This window comes from Primulina huaijiensis, chromosome 5 (assembly GCF_012295235.1).
Source record: "Primulina huaijiensis isolate GDHJ02 chromosome 5, ASM1229523v2, whole genome shotgun sequence".
Taxonomy (NCBI): domain Eukaryota; kingdom Viridiplantae; phylum Streptophyta; class Magnoliopsida; order Lamiales; family Gesneriaceae; genus Primulina; species Primulina huaijiensis.
The window spans coordinates 14,622,489-14,636,133 of record NC_133310.1 but is presented as its reverse complement, the minus strand read 5'-3'; the positions used below and the strand labels follow the sequence as shown (position 1 = coordinate 14,636,133).

The window sequence follows — 13,645 nt, the reverse complement described above, 5'->3', positions numbered from 1 at the left end:
ATTATACAATCAAGAAAATTAGACTTGATAATGCTGGTGAATTTACTTCCCAGACTTTCAATGATTATTGTATGTCTATGGGAATCATTGTTGAGCATCCTGTTGCTCATGTACATACTCAAAATGGATTGGCTGAATCATTGATTAAACGTCTGCAAATGATTGCTAGACCAATGATTATGAAAACAAAGCTCCCTATTTCTATATGGGGACATGCAATTTTACATGCTGCTTCATTAATTCGCATCAGACCAAGTGCATATCATAAATACTCCCCATTGCAGCTTGCATTTGGTAAAGAACCAGACATTTCTCATCTGAGAATTTTTGGATGTATGGTGTATGTGCCTATTGCACCACCTCAACGAAAGAAAATGGGACCTCAAAGAAAGATTGGAATTTATATTGGTTATGATAGTCCATCGATCATTCGATATCTTGAACCACAGACAGGCGACGTGTTCACAGCACGTTTTGCTGATTGTCATTTTAATGAGGAAATCTTCCCAATGTTAGGGGGAGAACAGAAACATACCGAAAAAGAAATTACATGGTATGTATCATCATTGTTACATCTGGATCCAAGAACAAAACAATGTGAAAAAGATGTACAGCAAATTGTGCACTTGCAAAGAATAGCAAATCAAATACCAGATGCATTTGCAGACACAAAAGGGGTAACTAAATCATATATACATGCTGCAAATGCCCCTGCTCGAATTGAAATTCCGAAGAAACAAATTGAAGATAGTCATGATGTCATTAAACGCCTGAAGCGTGGAAGGCCAGTTGGTTCCAAGGATAAAAATCCTCGAAAAAGAAAATTCATAGAGAAACACAATGATCACAAAATAGAGAATGATGTTCCTGAAGAAACACATAATGATCACAAAATAGAGAATGATGTTCCTGAAGAAACACATGATGATGAAAATGTTTTGTCAGAACCACAAACTGACGAGAATCATGAAATCTCTATCAATTATATTAATACTGGAAAAATATGGAACCGAAAAGATATAGAAGAAATTGATGATATATTTTCTTATAATGTGGCAATCGACATCATAAATGATAATGAAGATCATGAACCAAAATCTTTTGGTGAATGTAAAAATCGGCAGGATTGGATAAAATGGAAAGATGCCATCCAGGTTGAATTGGATTCGCTAAATAAACGTAATGTTTTTGGACCTATAGTCCTTACACCTGAAGGTGTAAAACCTGTTGGATACAAATGGGTTTTTATTCGAAAGCGAAATGAGAAAAATGAAATAGTAAGATATAAAGCTCGACTTGTTGCACAAGGTTTTTCTCAAAGGCCTGGAATTGATTATGAAGAAACGTATTCTCCTGTGATGGATGCAATTACGTTTCGGTATTTGATTAGCTTGGCAGTATCTGAAAATTTAGAAATGCGTCTTATGGATGTTGTTACAGCCTACTTATATGGATCACTTGATAGTAATATATATATGAAAATCCCTGAAGGATTTAAGATGCCTGAAGCACAAAGTTCAAAACCCAGAGAATGTTATTCTGTGAAATTACTAAGATCATTATATGGGTTGAAGCAATCCGGCAGAATGTGGTATAATAGGCTAAGTGATCACTTGATGAAAAAGGGATATGTAAATAATTCAATATGCCCTTGTGTTTTCATTAAGAAAACAACATCCGGATGCGTAATTATTGCTGTATATGTTGATGATTTAAACATCATTGGAACAAATAAGGAAATTCAAGAAGTTGTGTCATACTTGAAAGAAGAATTTGAAATGAAGGATCTTGGAAAAACCAAGTATTGTCTGGGTTTACAAATTGAACAAAAAGAATGTGGAATATTTGTTCACCAGACAAATTATACAGAAAAGATCCTTAAACGTTTTAATATGGACAAATCAAATCCTTTAAGTACTCCAATGGTTGTTAGATCATTAAACATAGAAAAGGATCCATTCCGTCCATGTGAAGATGATGAAGATATTCTTGGTCCAGAAGTACCATATCTAAGTGCTATCGGTGCCCTTATGTATCTTACAAATTGTACAAGGCCTGATATATCTTTTGCCGTAAATTTATTGGCAAGATTTAGCACATATCCAACAAAGAGACATTGGAACGGAATTAAACATATATTCCGTTATCTACGAGGAACGACAGACTTGGGACTTTTGTATTCAAAAGATGCTAATCCAAGTATAATTGGTTATGCCGATGCTGGATACTTATCTGATCCACACAAAGCACGTTCTCAAACTGGATATGTATTTACTCGTGGAGGCACTGCAATTTCTTGGCGTTCACAGAAACAAACACTTGTAACAACTTCATCAAATCATGCCGAGATTATTGCACTACATGAAGCAAGCCGTGAATGTGTGTGGTTAAAATCAATGACTCAACATATCCAAATCTCATGCGGATTATCATTCGACGAGAAGCCTGTGATACTATATGAAGATAATGCTGCATGTGTTGCTCAAATGAAAGAAGGATACATAAAAAGCGACAGAACTAAACATATTCCTCCTAAGTTCTTCGCATTCACCAAGGAGCTTGAGAAGAATAAATGTATTGATGTTCGTCACATTCAATCAAGTGAAAACTCATCAGATCTCTTCACAAAGGCACTTCCTACGACAATATTCAGAAAGCACATATATAATATTGGGATGCGCAATCTACGAAATTTGTGAAGAATTGTTCGTGTCAACATGAGGGGGAGTTTACGTGACTGCACTCTTTTTCCCTTACTATGGTTTTTATCCCAATGGGTTTTTCCTAGTAAGGTTTTTAACGAGGCAGTATAAAAACACGTAATGTATACAATCATTATGATCATCATCACAAGGGGGAGTGTTGAAAAATTATTTAAAAATGTGTTAAATATTTGTGTTGAAAATGTGAATGTTGAATGTTGAAAATTAGGTAAAATTAGGTGTTGAATATTGAAAATTAGTGTGTGATGATGTAGGTAATGATGTATTTTATTTTTGGATTATTTGTAAAAATTTTCTATAAATAGATCTCTCATTTGTGAAGAAAATCACAATTGAGTTGAGAGAAAAATATTATAAAGTGTGTAGTGTGATAATTTTGAGAGTTTGAGATTTTTACTTTTTTACCGTAAATTTTTACTTTTTCACAACAAAAATTACATTTTAATGCATGCAAGTGAAAAAACTACTAAAACATCATATAAATATGCAACATAATCTATTTAGCAATTAACATCAATTAATTAATCATTTTTCATATTTCCTAGATTTGTATGCAGTTGGATTACGTCGTCTTAATTTTGGACCTTACACTGGCTCACCCCCAGGCCAGCCGCAAGTCCCCCCTCTCCCGAACCAAGCCCATGCGTGGGTGGGGGAGAGTTCTAGTTCACTAGGACTCTTCCCTAGCCACACCATCGAACCCTAGCCGCCCTACCGAGACCAACACTGCCCCTGAACCAGTCCTGGCCGAGCCCCATCAACCATGCATGCTAGCCGACCCTAGAACCAAGTGCAAACCCCTTCCAAACCATCGGATCCTCTCCTGGTTTTCCCTCGGTTCCAACAGGTAAATTTCCTTCAAATAATTAATATTTCATTCATATCTCATCCTACGTTGGCAGCGTGTCCATTGGATTTATAACGTTTTTCATATAAGCGTAAAAACATTATATCTTTGAAAATATACGTTCTACCGTAAAAATATTCAAACACTCATATTTTTCATGCTTAAACAATTAAAACATGCATTAAATGATTTGAATGATGCATAAAAGAGTATAGAAAACATGAATTTGCGTTTAGAACGTTCGAATATTTAATCGTTGGCGAGGGTGCGAATATGGACGACCGGACGACGAAGAATCCTAGATTTTTCTCCTCCTCCTATTCTTGAAAATAATGTGTATGTGTGTGCTGTGTGTTTTTCGGCTGATAGGTGATGAATTATGAGGTAAATGAAGCCCTAGATACCTATTTATAATTTTAATCAACATGTTAATGGGCTTGACTTTTGAGCTTGCATGCTTAGGAGAAATTGGGCGTACTCAATTTAGTTAAATTGAGCTAAATAACTCTTATTTAATTGAACACAAAAGTTTATAAAATTTAGTTTCCGAAAATAATATTTTTGATCTTTTAAAAACTCCCCGTTTGCCCAAAACTGGCTTTCCAAGAAAAATCGAGCTCGACTCATAAAATAATTCGAACTCTACTAATTTTATAAAAATTAAATCATTTTTAATCATATTAGGAAGCCTTGAAAATATTTAGTGAAAAATATATGTTCTTCTCTTGGTCGTCCTCGGTCTCCCTTCTCCCACCTATTATCGAATATTCGGGTACAATCCTTCAATTTCATGAAATCATGTCATATAATCATTTAATCATTAAATTATACATTTAATCATATATTATGCATCAAGTAAACATTTAAAATCAATTAAATAAAACAATTATGCAATTTATTTTGTTTGCATATATGTGGTTTACGTAGGTTGGTTTTTCGGGTGTTACAATTTTCCACCCCTTAAAAGAATTTCGTCCTCGAAATTTGCCTTGTTTTGATAAATGAACAGCTTATTATCCATCATCCACCTCAAACTTAACTCTCAAAACTTGAAAATTGTACTATTAAGCAAAAATTTCCCAATGTTGACTCCTAAATCCAGCTCAAGTAGTGCATGCACCCTATTCTCCTCTAAGTTCTTCAATAATCCAATCAATTCCTCTAACCAATTTAACATTTTAAATGGAGCATGCAACTAACCTCTATATCATGCATCATATAAGCATTTAAAGTTCAACATATAAAATTTAAAGCAGTAAAACTCACATACTTGAGGCGTGACTTCTTGAGCTTCTCGGAGTGACAGTACACAACCCCTTGGGGATATTTGGCTCTGATACCAACTGAAACGACATCGACATTTTTTTTAAATCATACACTCGAAAATTACTAATTAAAAACACTTAACATTTCCATAAATTATAATAATTTAACGTTTAAAATATCAAGAGCGTAAAAATCTTTAAATCTTTAACTAACCAAATATCCTATATCGACCTTTAAAAAGATCAACTAACAATAAAATAAACCATAAAAATCCCTAATAAAATCATTAGCAATAATCCTTTAAATCTTTTATCTATCAAGCTAGTGCGGAAAATAAAAGTCCCTCGGGAGTGTACTGCTGCACTCGATCCACTCAAGCGTCAAGCCTCCTCAAATCATCAAATCCTGCGTCATTCAAACCTAGTGAGTCTAATGACTCAGCACGTTCTAAACATGAATAACAAGTAATACATATACAATCACATGCCTTGAAAATCATACTTTTATTTAAACTAGCTTTTAAACATAAATAAACCATATAATATCAATCTCAGCATAAATAAATCATATATCGTAAAATCGTTTTAATCGTAAACTTTTCAATCCTTTATCATTTTGGGTGAAGTTTGATCCTTGAAAGTGACTAGTTTTTATCCTTTGGTCGACTGATCAGTCTTCAGCTCCACATGGCCCATGGGGCGGACACTAGGCCCCGCCGTGGAAATACGATCGTTGTGGTATCTTTGGGGCCTTATCCCAAACACAGGGTCCCTCTGGAGTCTTGTCCCTCACGACATCCCCACAAAATCATAAGTTCACCGTTCCTTCTTAAAACGGATCCCCCACATATCATATATCCTTTGTCACAGTCAATTCACATTCCTCAAAATATTTTTCATTTTCCTTTTCAAAACATAAAAATATCCTTTCCTTTACACATTTGAAGAATAACATCTTTCACAGTAAATAAAATCGTAAAATATCATAACTTTCCAAAAATATCATTTCAACAGTAAAAATTATACAGCTTTACCAAAATTCATAAAATATCATATTTTCATCAAAATCATCATTTTAAACCATCTAACATGCGTTATGATACATCGGGACGCTGCTTTTACGTATTATCCAAGTGTAAAATGATTGTTTTGCCCATAGACGTAAAATTTCTCGATTTTAACTTTTTCTTGCTTTTAATGAAATGGGCTTATCCCAAATAATTATTTAAGCTTAAATCTAATTTTTGATAATTTTATTTAGCTTAATTTGAGACTTTCATTTAATTCTTTAATTAATAATTCGTGAGGCGTTTAATTCTCGAATAAATTGAAAACTTAATATTTTCTTCTCAAATTTTAAACATAACCTTTTTATTCCCTAACCTACCCTTGTGAGCCATGAACCACTCACGTGGACCCATGGTAGACCCTAGCCAACCCACCTAAGCACACTCCTGACCAACCCTGACCCTTGGAACCAGCCCATAAGTCGTGCACAAGCCCAGCAACTTAGACACCAGAATCTGCGCGTAACCCTTCCAGATAACTAGGACTCCTAGTGAACTAAGACTCTCCTACTCGAGCCACCACCGAGCCCAGCTGACCCTCACCGACCTTGGACCACGTCCAGACCCAGCCTAACCCAATCCAGGCCCTGAACAAGCGCCACAAGCCGCTTGCTCAAAGAACAGCAGCCGCGCACACCTTGAGGCTTCATCATGTCGTGGTCGAGCCGCCAGCGAACCCACCAGCACCAACCCATGGCCCGACCCCTGAACACCTCCCTTGGACCCTGACAGACCAAAATGGCTCGCCCCCAGGCCAGCCGCAAGTCTCCCCTCTCCCGAACCAAGCCCATGCGTGGGTGGGGGAGAGTCCTAGTTCACTAGGACTCTTCCCTAGCCACTCCCTCGAACCACAGCCGCCCTAGGACCCAACCCAGCCATAGACTAAGACCTACACTGCCCATGAACAGGCCCTCGCCGAGTCCTATCAACCCATGCAAGCTAGCCGACCCTAAAACTGAAATGTCTAATTATTGGTTTTCTTTTAAAAGCACTAGAAATTTTTTTTTTAACCTCAATGAAATCGGCCGAAATCATCATATAAACATAAAATATTTTTGCAATTTTTTTGAAATAAAACATCCAACAAGTATTTGAAAATCCAAAGGAAATAGTCAAAACATGAATCGTTTTACCAAACCTAAAAAGGAATAAATGTTGAAAAGTGTAGCCCATACTAAACCTCTCAAAAATCTCTCAAAACATAAATAAATAGTCGGAAAATATTTAACGTAAAATCATAAACTTAAATACGGAAAATAGAAGCGCTGGTCCTCGGGTTATGTGTAACTTCAGTCCATTCAGATTATGCATCCAAGCCTCCCTTTCATATACGTGTTGGGCGATGGATCCATCTATATGTAACCACAGTACTGGGCGGCGGGGACACCAGCGACACTCTCACCGGTCAATTGGGCCTTGGCCTTACGTATTAACATATCATCATATACATATACGTATCATTTTCATTTTCGAAACCAAGCATGCAACATATCTTTTAACCCTCACGATATCTCCAACATATCATCGTGTTAGTCACAATCCCTTCACGTCCTTCAACATGTTATCATCACTTAATAAAAATCATGCATATACGTATCATTTTCATTTTTGAAACCAAGCATGCAACATATCTTTTAAATGTTTAATAATTAAACCATAAAAATTCCTTGAACATTTAAAAATCATGATTTACCATATAAAAATCCTTAAACATCCATAATTATTGAAAATAATCATATTAGCGTATAAAATAGCATTTAGGACACTGCCATGTCGTTTAGTAATTTTTGGGTGTAAAAAGACCATTTTACCCCTTAACGTATAATTTTACGTTTTTGACGTTTTCTTAATTTATTTGACTTTAACATGTCCCCAATAATTATTTAAGCCTAAATTAAAATTCCCAAAATTTTATTTAGCTTAAAAACTAGGCTTTTCAATTAATTCGTAATTAGACGTTTTGAAGGCGTTTTAATTCCGAAAAATCCCAAACTTTAATATAAAATTCTTAAATTCAAAATTCAGTCTTTTGAACCCCAGGCCGAGCCCTTGACTCCTGTTTTGACCCCGAAACACCCCTCCAACACTCACCTAAGACCCTTAGGACACACCCTAGCCCAGCCTTTGAACCCCAGGCCGAGCCCTTGACTCCTGCGCAAGCTTGCAACCTGCGGGCATATCCCATGGCTCTCGGGTAGGAGTCTTTCTTGGCAAGGACTCCTCCCAGCACACTTACCCGAGTCCTAGCATGGCTAAGACTCTTCCCTTGACTCACCCACGGCCCTGGCTAGCCCCTGGTCCCAGCCGAACCGAGCCCAGCCCCCAGCATACCAAAACCGTGAGCCAAAAAAACACATCAGCCCAAGTATGATTCCAGTTTGATTACACCATGCTTTATAACGGTTTTGGTGTGTACTAGGACTCTATATTTTGTGTAAAACCATGCTTATTCATAACCTATGTCATGACATCCCTTAATCAATACAAATACATGATTTTGGTAAACACAAACTCAAGTATAGAATCCATGTGCATGTAACTTCGAAAATAATTATCATGGCCCTTGATTTTTCATTCAAAACTTGCAATAAAAATCATAATATGGTGTGATGATGTTTTGAAGGAAAGATTAGGCGTGCCTTTGCGTATTTAACGCACGAAAACTGTTGAAGATCGCGAAGAATGGGGCAAGACCTTTGGCTTGAATTCCTCCTTGCAAACTCTCGATTTTTCTTCACAAAATAGTGAAGGTGTGTGCCGTGTGTTTGAAGAATATTGGGGTGTCAAATTCTGAAAAGTGGCGTGGGTATTGTGTAGGGTTTAGGGTGTGTTTTATATATTATATACTAATCAATTCACTAATCAAGGATTTAGGCATATTAAGCATAAGTTTAGGCCCATTAGTGCTTGATTAGGATTTAATTAAAATATTAAAATAGTTTTCGTAAAATAAGTTTGTGAATTCAATAGCCGGGTTGTCAAAAAGTTTGTATTTTTGTTGAAAAACAAACACCGATAAAATTTACGTCCCGGTGTATAAAATCACCTAAAAACCCCGTATTTTCAAAAATATGAAAAACCAACACCCATATTTTAAATAACTAAAAACCATTATTTAATAAAAACATTTTACGTTTTTTAGCCCTCGGTCTTCGTTCCTCGATCGCAACTTGAATATCCTTTTAAAAATACAGTTTTATGCATAATGATAATAAAATCCTATTTAACATATAATCATGTATGTCACATAATCAATTAAGAAATTAAAATCAATGAATTAGCCATTTTCATATTTCCTAGATTTGCATGCAGTTGGATTACGTCGTCTTAATTTTGGACCTTACAAGAATCAAGTGCAAACCCCTTCCAAACCCTCGGATCCTCTCCTGGTTTTCCCTCAGTTCCATGATGTAAATATCCTTCAATTAATTCATATTTCATTCATATATCATCCTACGTTGGCAACGTGTCCATTGGATTCATATCGTTTTCCATATAAGCATAAAAACATCATATCTTTGAAAATATATGTTCTACCGTAAAAATAATCAGACACTCATATTTTTCATGCATAAAAAATTAAAACATGCATTATATGATTTGAATGATGCGTAAAAGAGTTTAGAAAACATGAATTTGCGTTTATAACGCTCGAATACTCAATCGTTGGCGAGGGTGCGAAGATGGATGACCGGACGGCGAAGAATCCTAGCCTTTTCTCCTCGTTCTATTCTCGAAAATAATGTGTCTGTGTGCTGTGTGTTTTTCGGATGATAGGTGATGAATTATGGGGTTAATGAAGCCCTAGATACCTATTTATAATTTTAATCAACATGTTAATGGGCTTGACTTTTGAGCCTGCATGATTAGGAGCAAGTGGGCCTACTTAATTTAGTTATATTATGCCCAATAATTTTTATTTAATTGAACACAAAAGTTTCTAAAATTTAGTTGCCAAAAATAATATTTTTGACCTTTTAAAAATTCCTCGTTTGCCCAAAACCGGTTTCCGAGGAAAAATCGAGCTCGACTCTTAAAATAATTTGAACTCTACTAATTTTATAAAAATTAAATCATTTTTGATCATATTAGGAAGTCTTTAAAATATTTAGTGAAAATATATGTTCTTGTCTTGGTCGTCCCTGGTCTCCTTTCCCCCACCTATGATCGAATATTCGGGTACAATATTTCAATTTCATGAAATCATGTCGTATAATCATTTAATCATAGTTGTCAAAAGCGCGAGGTGAAAAAAAGCGCTCAAGTGTCTTGGGGCTTCAAGCGCGAAGCGCACGTTTTACGGAAAAAAGCGCAATAAACAAAATATTATCAAAAAAATAGAAATAAAATAAGAAATCTTTGAAAATGTGATAGATGAAATATCAAATGTCATTATAATCGTCATCTTCATCCTCCAAATCTACGTCACGCCACAATAAACAAAATATTATCAAAAAAATCAAAATAAAATAAAAAGTCTTTCAAAATGTGATAGATTAAATATCAAATGTCATTTTAATCGTCATCTTCATCTTCCAAATCTACGTCATCAGCCCCATCACTTGATTTATATCCATCGGTATCTTCTTCTTCTTCAGTTTCATCATCACTGTTGATCTCTTCTTCATCCACTTCATCCACAAGACTAGTTCGAGCTGAAGATTGCTTTCTTTTTGCTGAAGTGGACAATGACGCTCTTTTTGAAATAGATGCATTTCGAGATCGAAAGTCATATGCACTTTCACCAACCCCAACCGCTTGTGCTACATCACTCAAACGCAAATCATCATCTTCAAAGACCAAATCGTTATCATCATTCTCGTTATCACTATCATCCAACTTTCCCAACAACCATTCGTTACTATCATCTATTTCTGACAAAGAAATAGGATCAATCTTATCTCGCATGGCATATCTTCGCCTCAACGCTCTGTTGTATTTGATATATATCAAATCATTCAATCGTTGTTGAGACAACCTATTTCTTTTTTTAGAATGTATCTGCCAAAAAAATAGAATGTAAGAAGTTAGGTTCATACTCCATAATATAAAATTTAATATGTAAAAAAAAATTTTAACTTACATGTTCAAATACACTCCAATTACGTTCACAACCTGAAGAAGAGCATGTGAGGTACAAAATCTTCATTGCAAATGTTTTTAATTCAGTTGTTGATGCACCATAAGAAGACCATCAATCAGCTTGAAAGTTGAAACACAAAACAAATATTAGATTAAATTTCTTATCATTCAAAGTTTGTCTCTATATTATAAGTAATGTTTGAGAAATAAATTAATATTGCACTAAGTATTATTTACCTGATGATTTTGAAGCTCTTTGTCTAATAGCCATGGGTAAACCAAAAAGTCCTTCTGCTTTTTTGTATTTATCCAATTGATTTGTAATCTTGTCTTGTAAATATTCACCTCGCACCAATCTAACTATGCATTTGTACAGACCCTCCAACACTTCTTCATCATTTTCTATGTCACGATTTGAGTAAAAAAACTCAGGATTTAAGAAATATCCAGCCGCATGCAAAGGATGATGGAGTTGAACGTTCCATCTTTTGTCGGTGATTTCAATAATACCACGATATTTCTCTTCATTATTATTAAATGATGCAGCGATAGCTTCTTTGGCTCTGTCCATTGCCTCATAAATGTAACCCATTGGGGACCTTTTTTCACCGTCTACTAGCCGCAATACTTTCAGCAATGGGCCGCCAACTTTTAATGCAAACACTGTAGTTTTCCAAAAAGAAGACATCAATATCACTTCTGCAACACGTTTTCCAGCCGCCTCTCTAGAATATCGACTTTTTTCCCACTTTTCAGATGTAAACATCTTTCTCAAATTTGCTTGCTGAACTTAAAACCGCTTTAAAGTAAAAAAAGCGGTTGCGAAACGAGTCTTTGCAGTTCTTTCCACGTCTCTCTGTCCAGTAAACTCTCTCATCATGCTCAACAATTGTGGTCTATTGTAAATATAACCATTCACCATCAATGCCCGTTCATGCAATTTTTTGAGGTTAGGAATTTTGAATATTTCCTCAAGCATCAAATCTAAGTAATGAGCTGCACATGGAGTCCAATACAAGTGTGGAAAATTGTTTTCCAAAAGACGACCTGAAAAAATGAAGTAAATTTACTTTAAAAATAAAAAAATCAGATTTTAAATTCAATTTGCAATTTAAAATATTACCTGCTCTAACATTGCAGCTTGCATTATCTGTTACAACTTGAACCACATTCTGTTCTCCAATTCGATTCACAAATTTAGAAAGTAACTCATATATCTTATCAGCAGTGTGAGAATAACTTGAAGCATCCACCGATTCAACAAATATAGTTCCTTTAGGACCATTTACCAAAAAATTTATAAGAGTTCTACTTTTTGTATCCGTCCACCCATCTGCCATGATTGTACAACCATACCTAGCATGATCTTCTTCGTGGGATTTGAGAAACAGGTTCATATTTGTCAACTCCTTATTCAAATACTTAACTCTTACTTCATGATATGATGGAGGTTTCATTCCCACTCCAAAAGTCCCAATAGCATCAATACAAGGTTGCAAAGAATCGTATTTAATAGCATTAAAAGGAATTCCGGCATCATACATCCATGTAGCAAATTTCTGAACCGCATATTCTCTTAATTTCTTCTTATTTTCATCAAACTGGCCTTTATTTTTTACCACGTCTCTGTCTGACAATTTCTTCTACATCTTTCGCAAAATAAAGATCAATAGGCCCTGCTTGTTTACACCTTTTATCCTGCACCGTAGGGCCAGACATTGGTCGTTTCCCTTTCATTTTAGTTTGAATATCATCCTCATCCTCGTCTTCTTCCAAATCAACAATATCATTTAAATGAGGAATATCATCCATTTGATTCTTCAAAACACTTTTTTTTTGCATAAACTCTTTAATTTATTCTTTAACATGCTCCGGACACTTCGGACAAGCTTTCACATTTTTATTGCCCCCAACTAAATGTAACTTGTGCCGATAAATCCCACCATTTGTTATTTTGGCACAAAAACAACAGCATACAATATTTGGATTTTTAGGATCCGAAAGTGTTGTATAATTCCAAGCAATATCTTTTCGATTTGATAGAATCGTTGTGTTTGACATGATTAAATACTGAAATATAAATATAAATCACATATTAAATTATTAAAAATAAAAAAACACAATTTAAAATTTTTTACAAAAATTCCTAAACTTAGGGTTTACCAATTTTTGAATAGCAAAAGAAAAGAGAACGCCAAGGTGGCAGCGGCGGCGACGGCGGCGAAGAGATGCAGCGTAAAATACTACTGGAGACTGGACTTGGGCAGAGGCAGAGAATATAGAGAATATACGCATGGCTGTTCTTATTTATCAGAGAATTTAATTTTACAATTGGGCCGGGCTTAAAATTGGATTTTGGACCTGGGCTGTCTTAAAAAAAAAAAAAAAAGCCTGCAGCTTCTTTCAAGCGCACAAGCGCTCGCCCAACAAACAAAATTGAAGCGCAGTGAGGCGTGGGCTTTCTCAACCTAATGCGCTTCAGATTCTCTTGAAGCGCATCTACAGCGCTTCGCCTCGCCTCGCGCTTAAGCGAGCGAGGCGAGCGCTTTTTACAACTATGCATTTAATCATGCAATCATACATTTAAAACATATATTATGCATCAAGTAAATATTTAAAATCAATTAAATAAAAAAATTATGCAATTTATTTTGTTTGCAT

At 35.3% G+C, this 13,645-nt stretch overlaps 2 protein-coding genes across 4 annotated transcripts; both read right to left on the bottom strand.

Annotated features, from left to right (window-relative positions):
• Nucleotides 1-10,142: 10,142 nt before the first annotated feature.
• LOC140977546 (uncharacterized) lies at nucleotides 10,143-13,197 on the bottom strand. 3 transcript variants are annotated; one of them, XR_012175423.1, is made up of 3 exons: nucleotides 12,108-13,197; nucleotides 10,986-12,031; nucleotides 10,143-10,903 (listed from the first exon to the last, which is right to left on the bottom strand). XR_012175423.1 is itself a non-coding variant. In XM_073442297.1 (3 exons), the coding sequence occupies exons 2-3, from the start codon at nucleotides 11,049-11,051 to the stop codon at nucleotides 10,418-10,420; spliced, it is 552 nt and encodes a 183-aa protein (XP_073298398.1). In that variant the 5' UTR covers nucleotides 11,052-12,031; nucleotides 12,108-13,195; the 3' UTR covers nucleotides 10,153-10,417. The 3 variants fall into 3 exon arrangements, 2 of the variants coding, with proteins under 2 accessions (XP_073298398.1, XP_073298397.1); XM_073442297.1 differs by having other exon boundaries at nucleotides 10,153-10,903; nucleotides 12,108-13,195; XM_073442296.1 differs by lacking the exon at nucleotides 10,143-10,903 and having other exon boundaries at nucleotides 10,930-12,031.
• Nucleotides 11,214-11,750, bottom strand: LOC140977659 (uncharacterized). The gene has a single exon (XM_073442404.1). The coding sequence runs from the start codon at nucleotides 11,748-11,750 to the stop codon at nucleotides 11,214-11,216; it is 537 nt and encodes a 178-aa protein (XP_073298505.1).
• Nucleotides 13,198-13,645: the final 448 nt, after the last annotated feature.

What these genes read in the sequence shown, in the direction of transcription:
- LOC140977546 (XM_073442296.1), bottom strand. Translation starts at nt 12,528, where the DNA reads ATGTATGATGCCGGAATTCCTTTTAATGCTATTAAATACGATTCTTTG. An exon ending in AAGCTGCAATGTTAGAGCAG is followed by an intron (nt 12,032 to 12,107) that starts GTAATATTTTAA and finishes TCATTTTTTCAG; the next exon opens with GTCGTCTTTTGGAAAACAAT.
- LOC140977659 (XM_073442404.1), bottom strand. Translation starts at nt 11,750, where the DNA reads ATGTTTACATCTGAAAAGTGGGAAAAAAGTCGATATTCTAGAGAGGCG.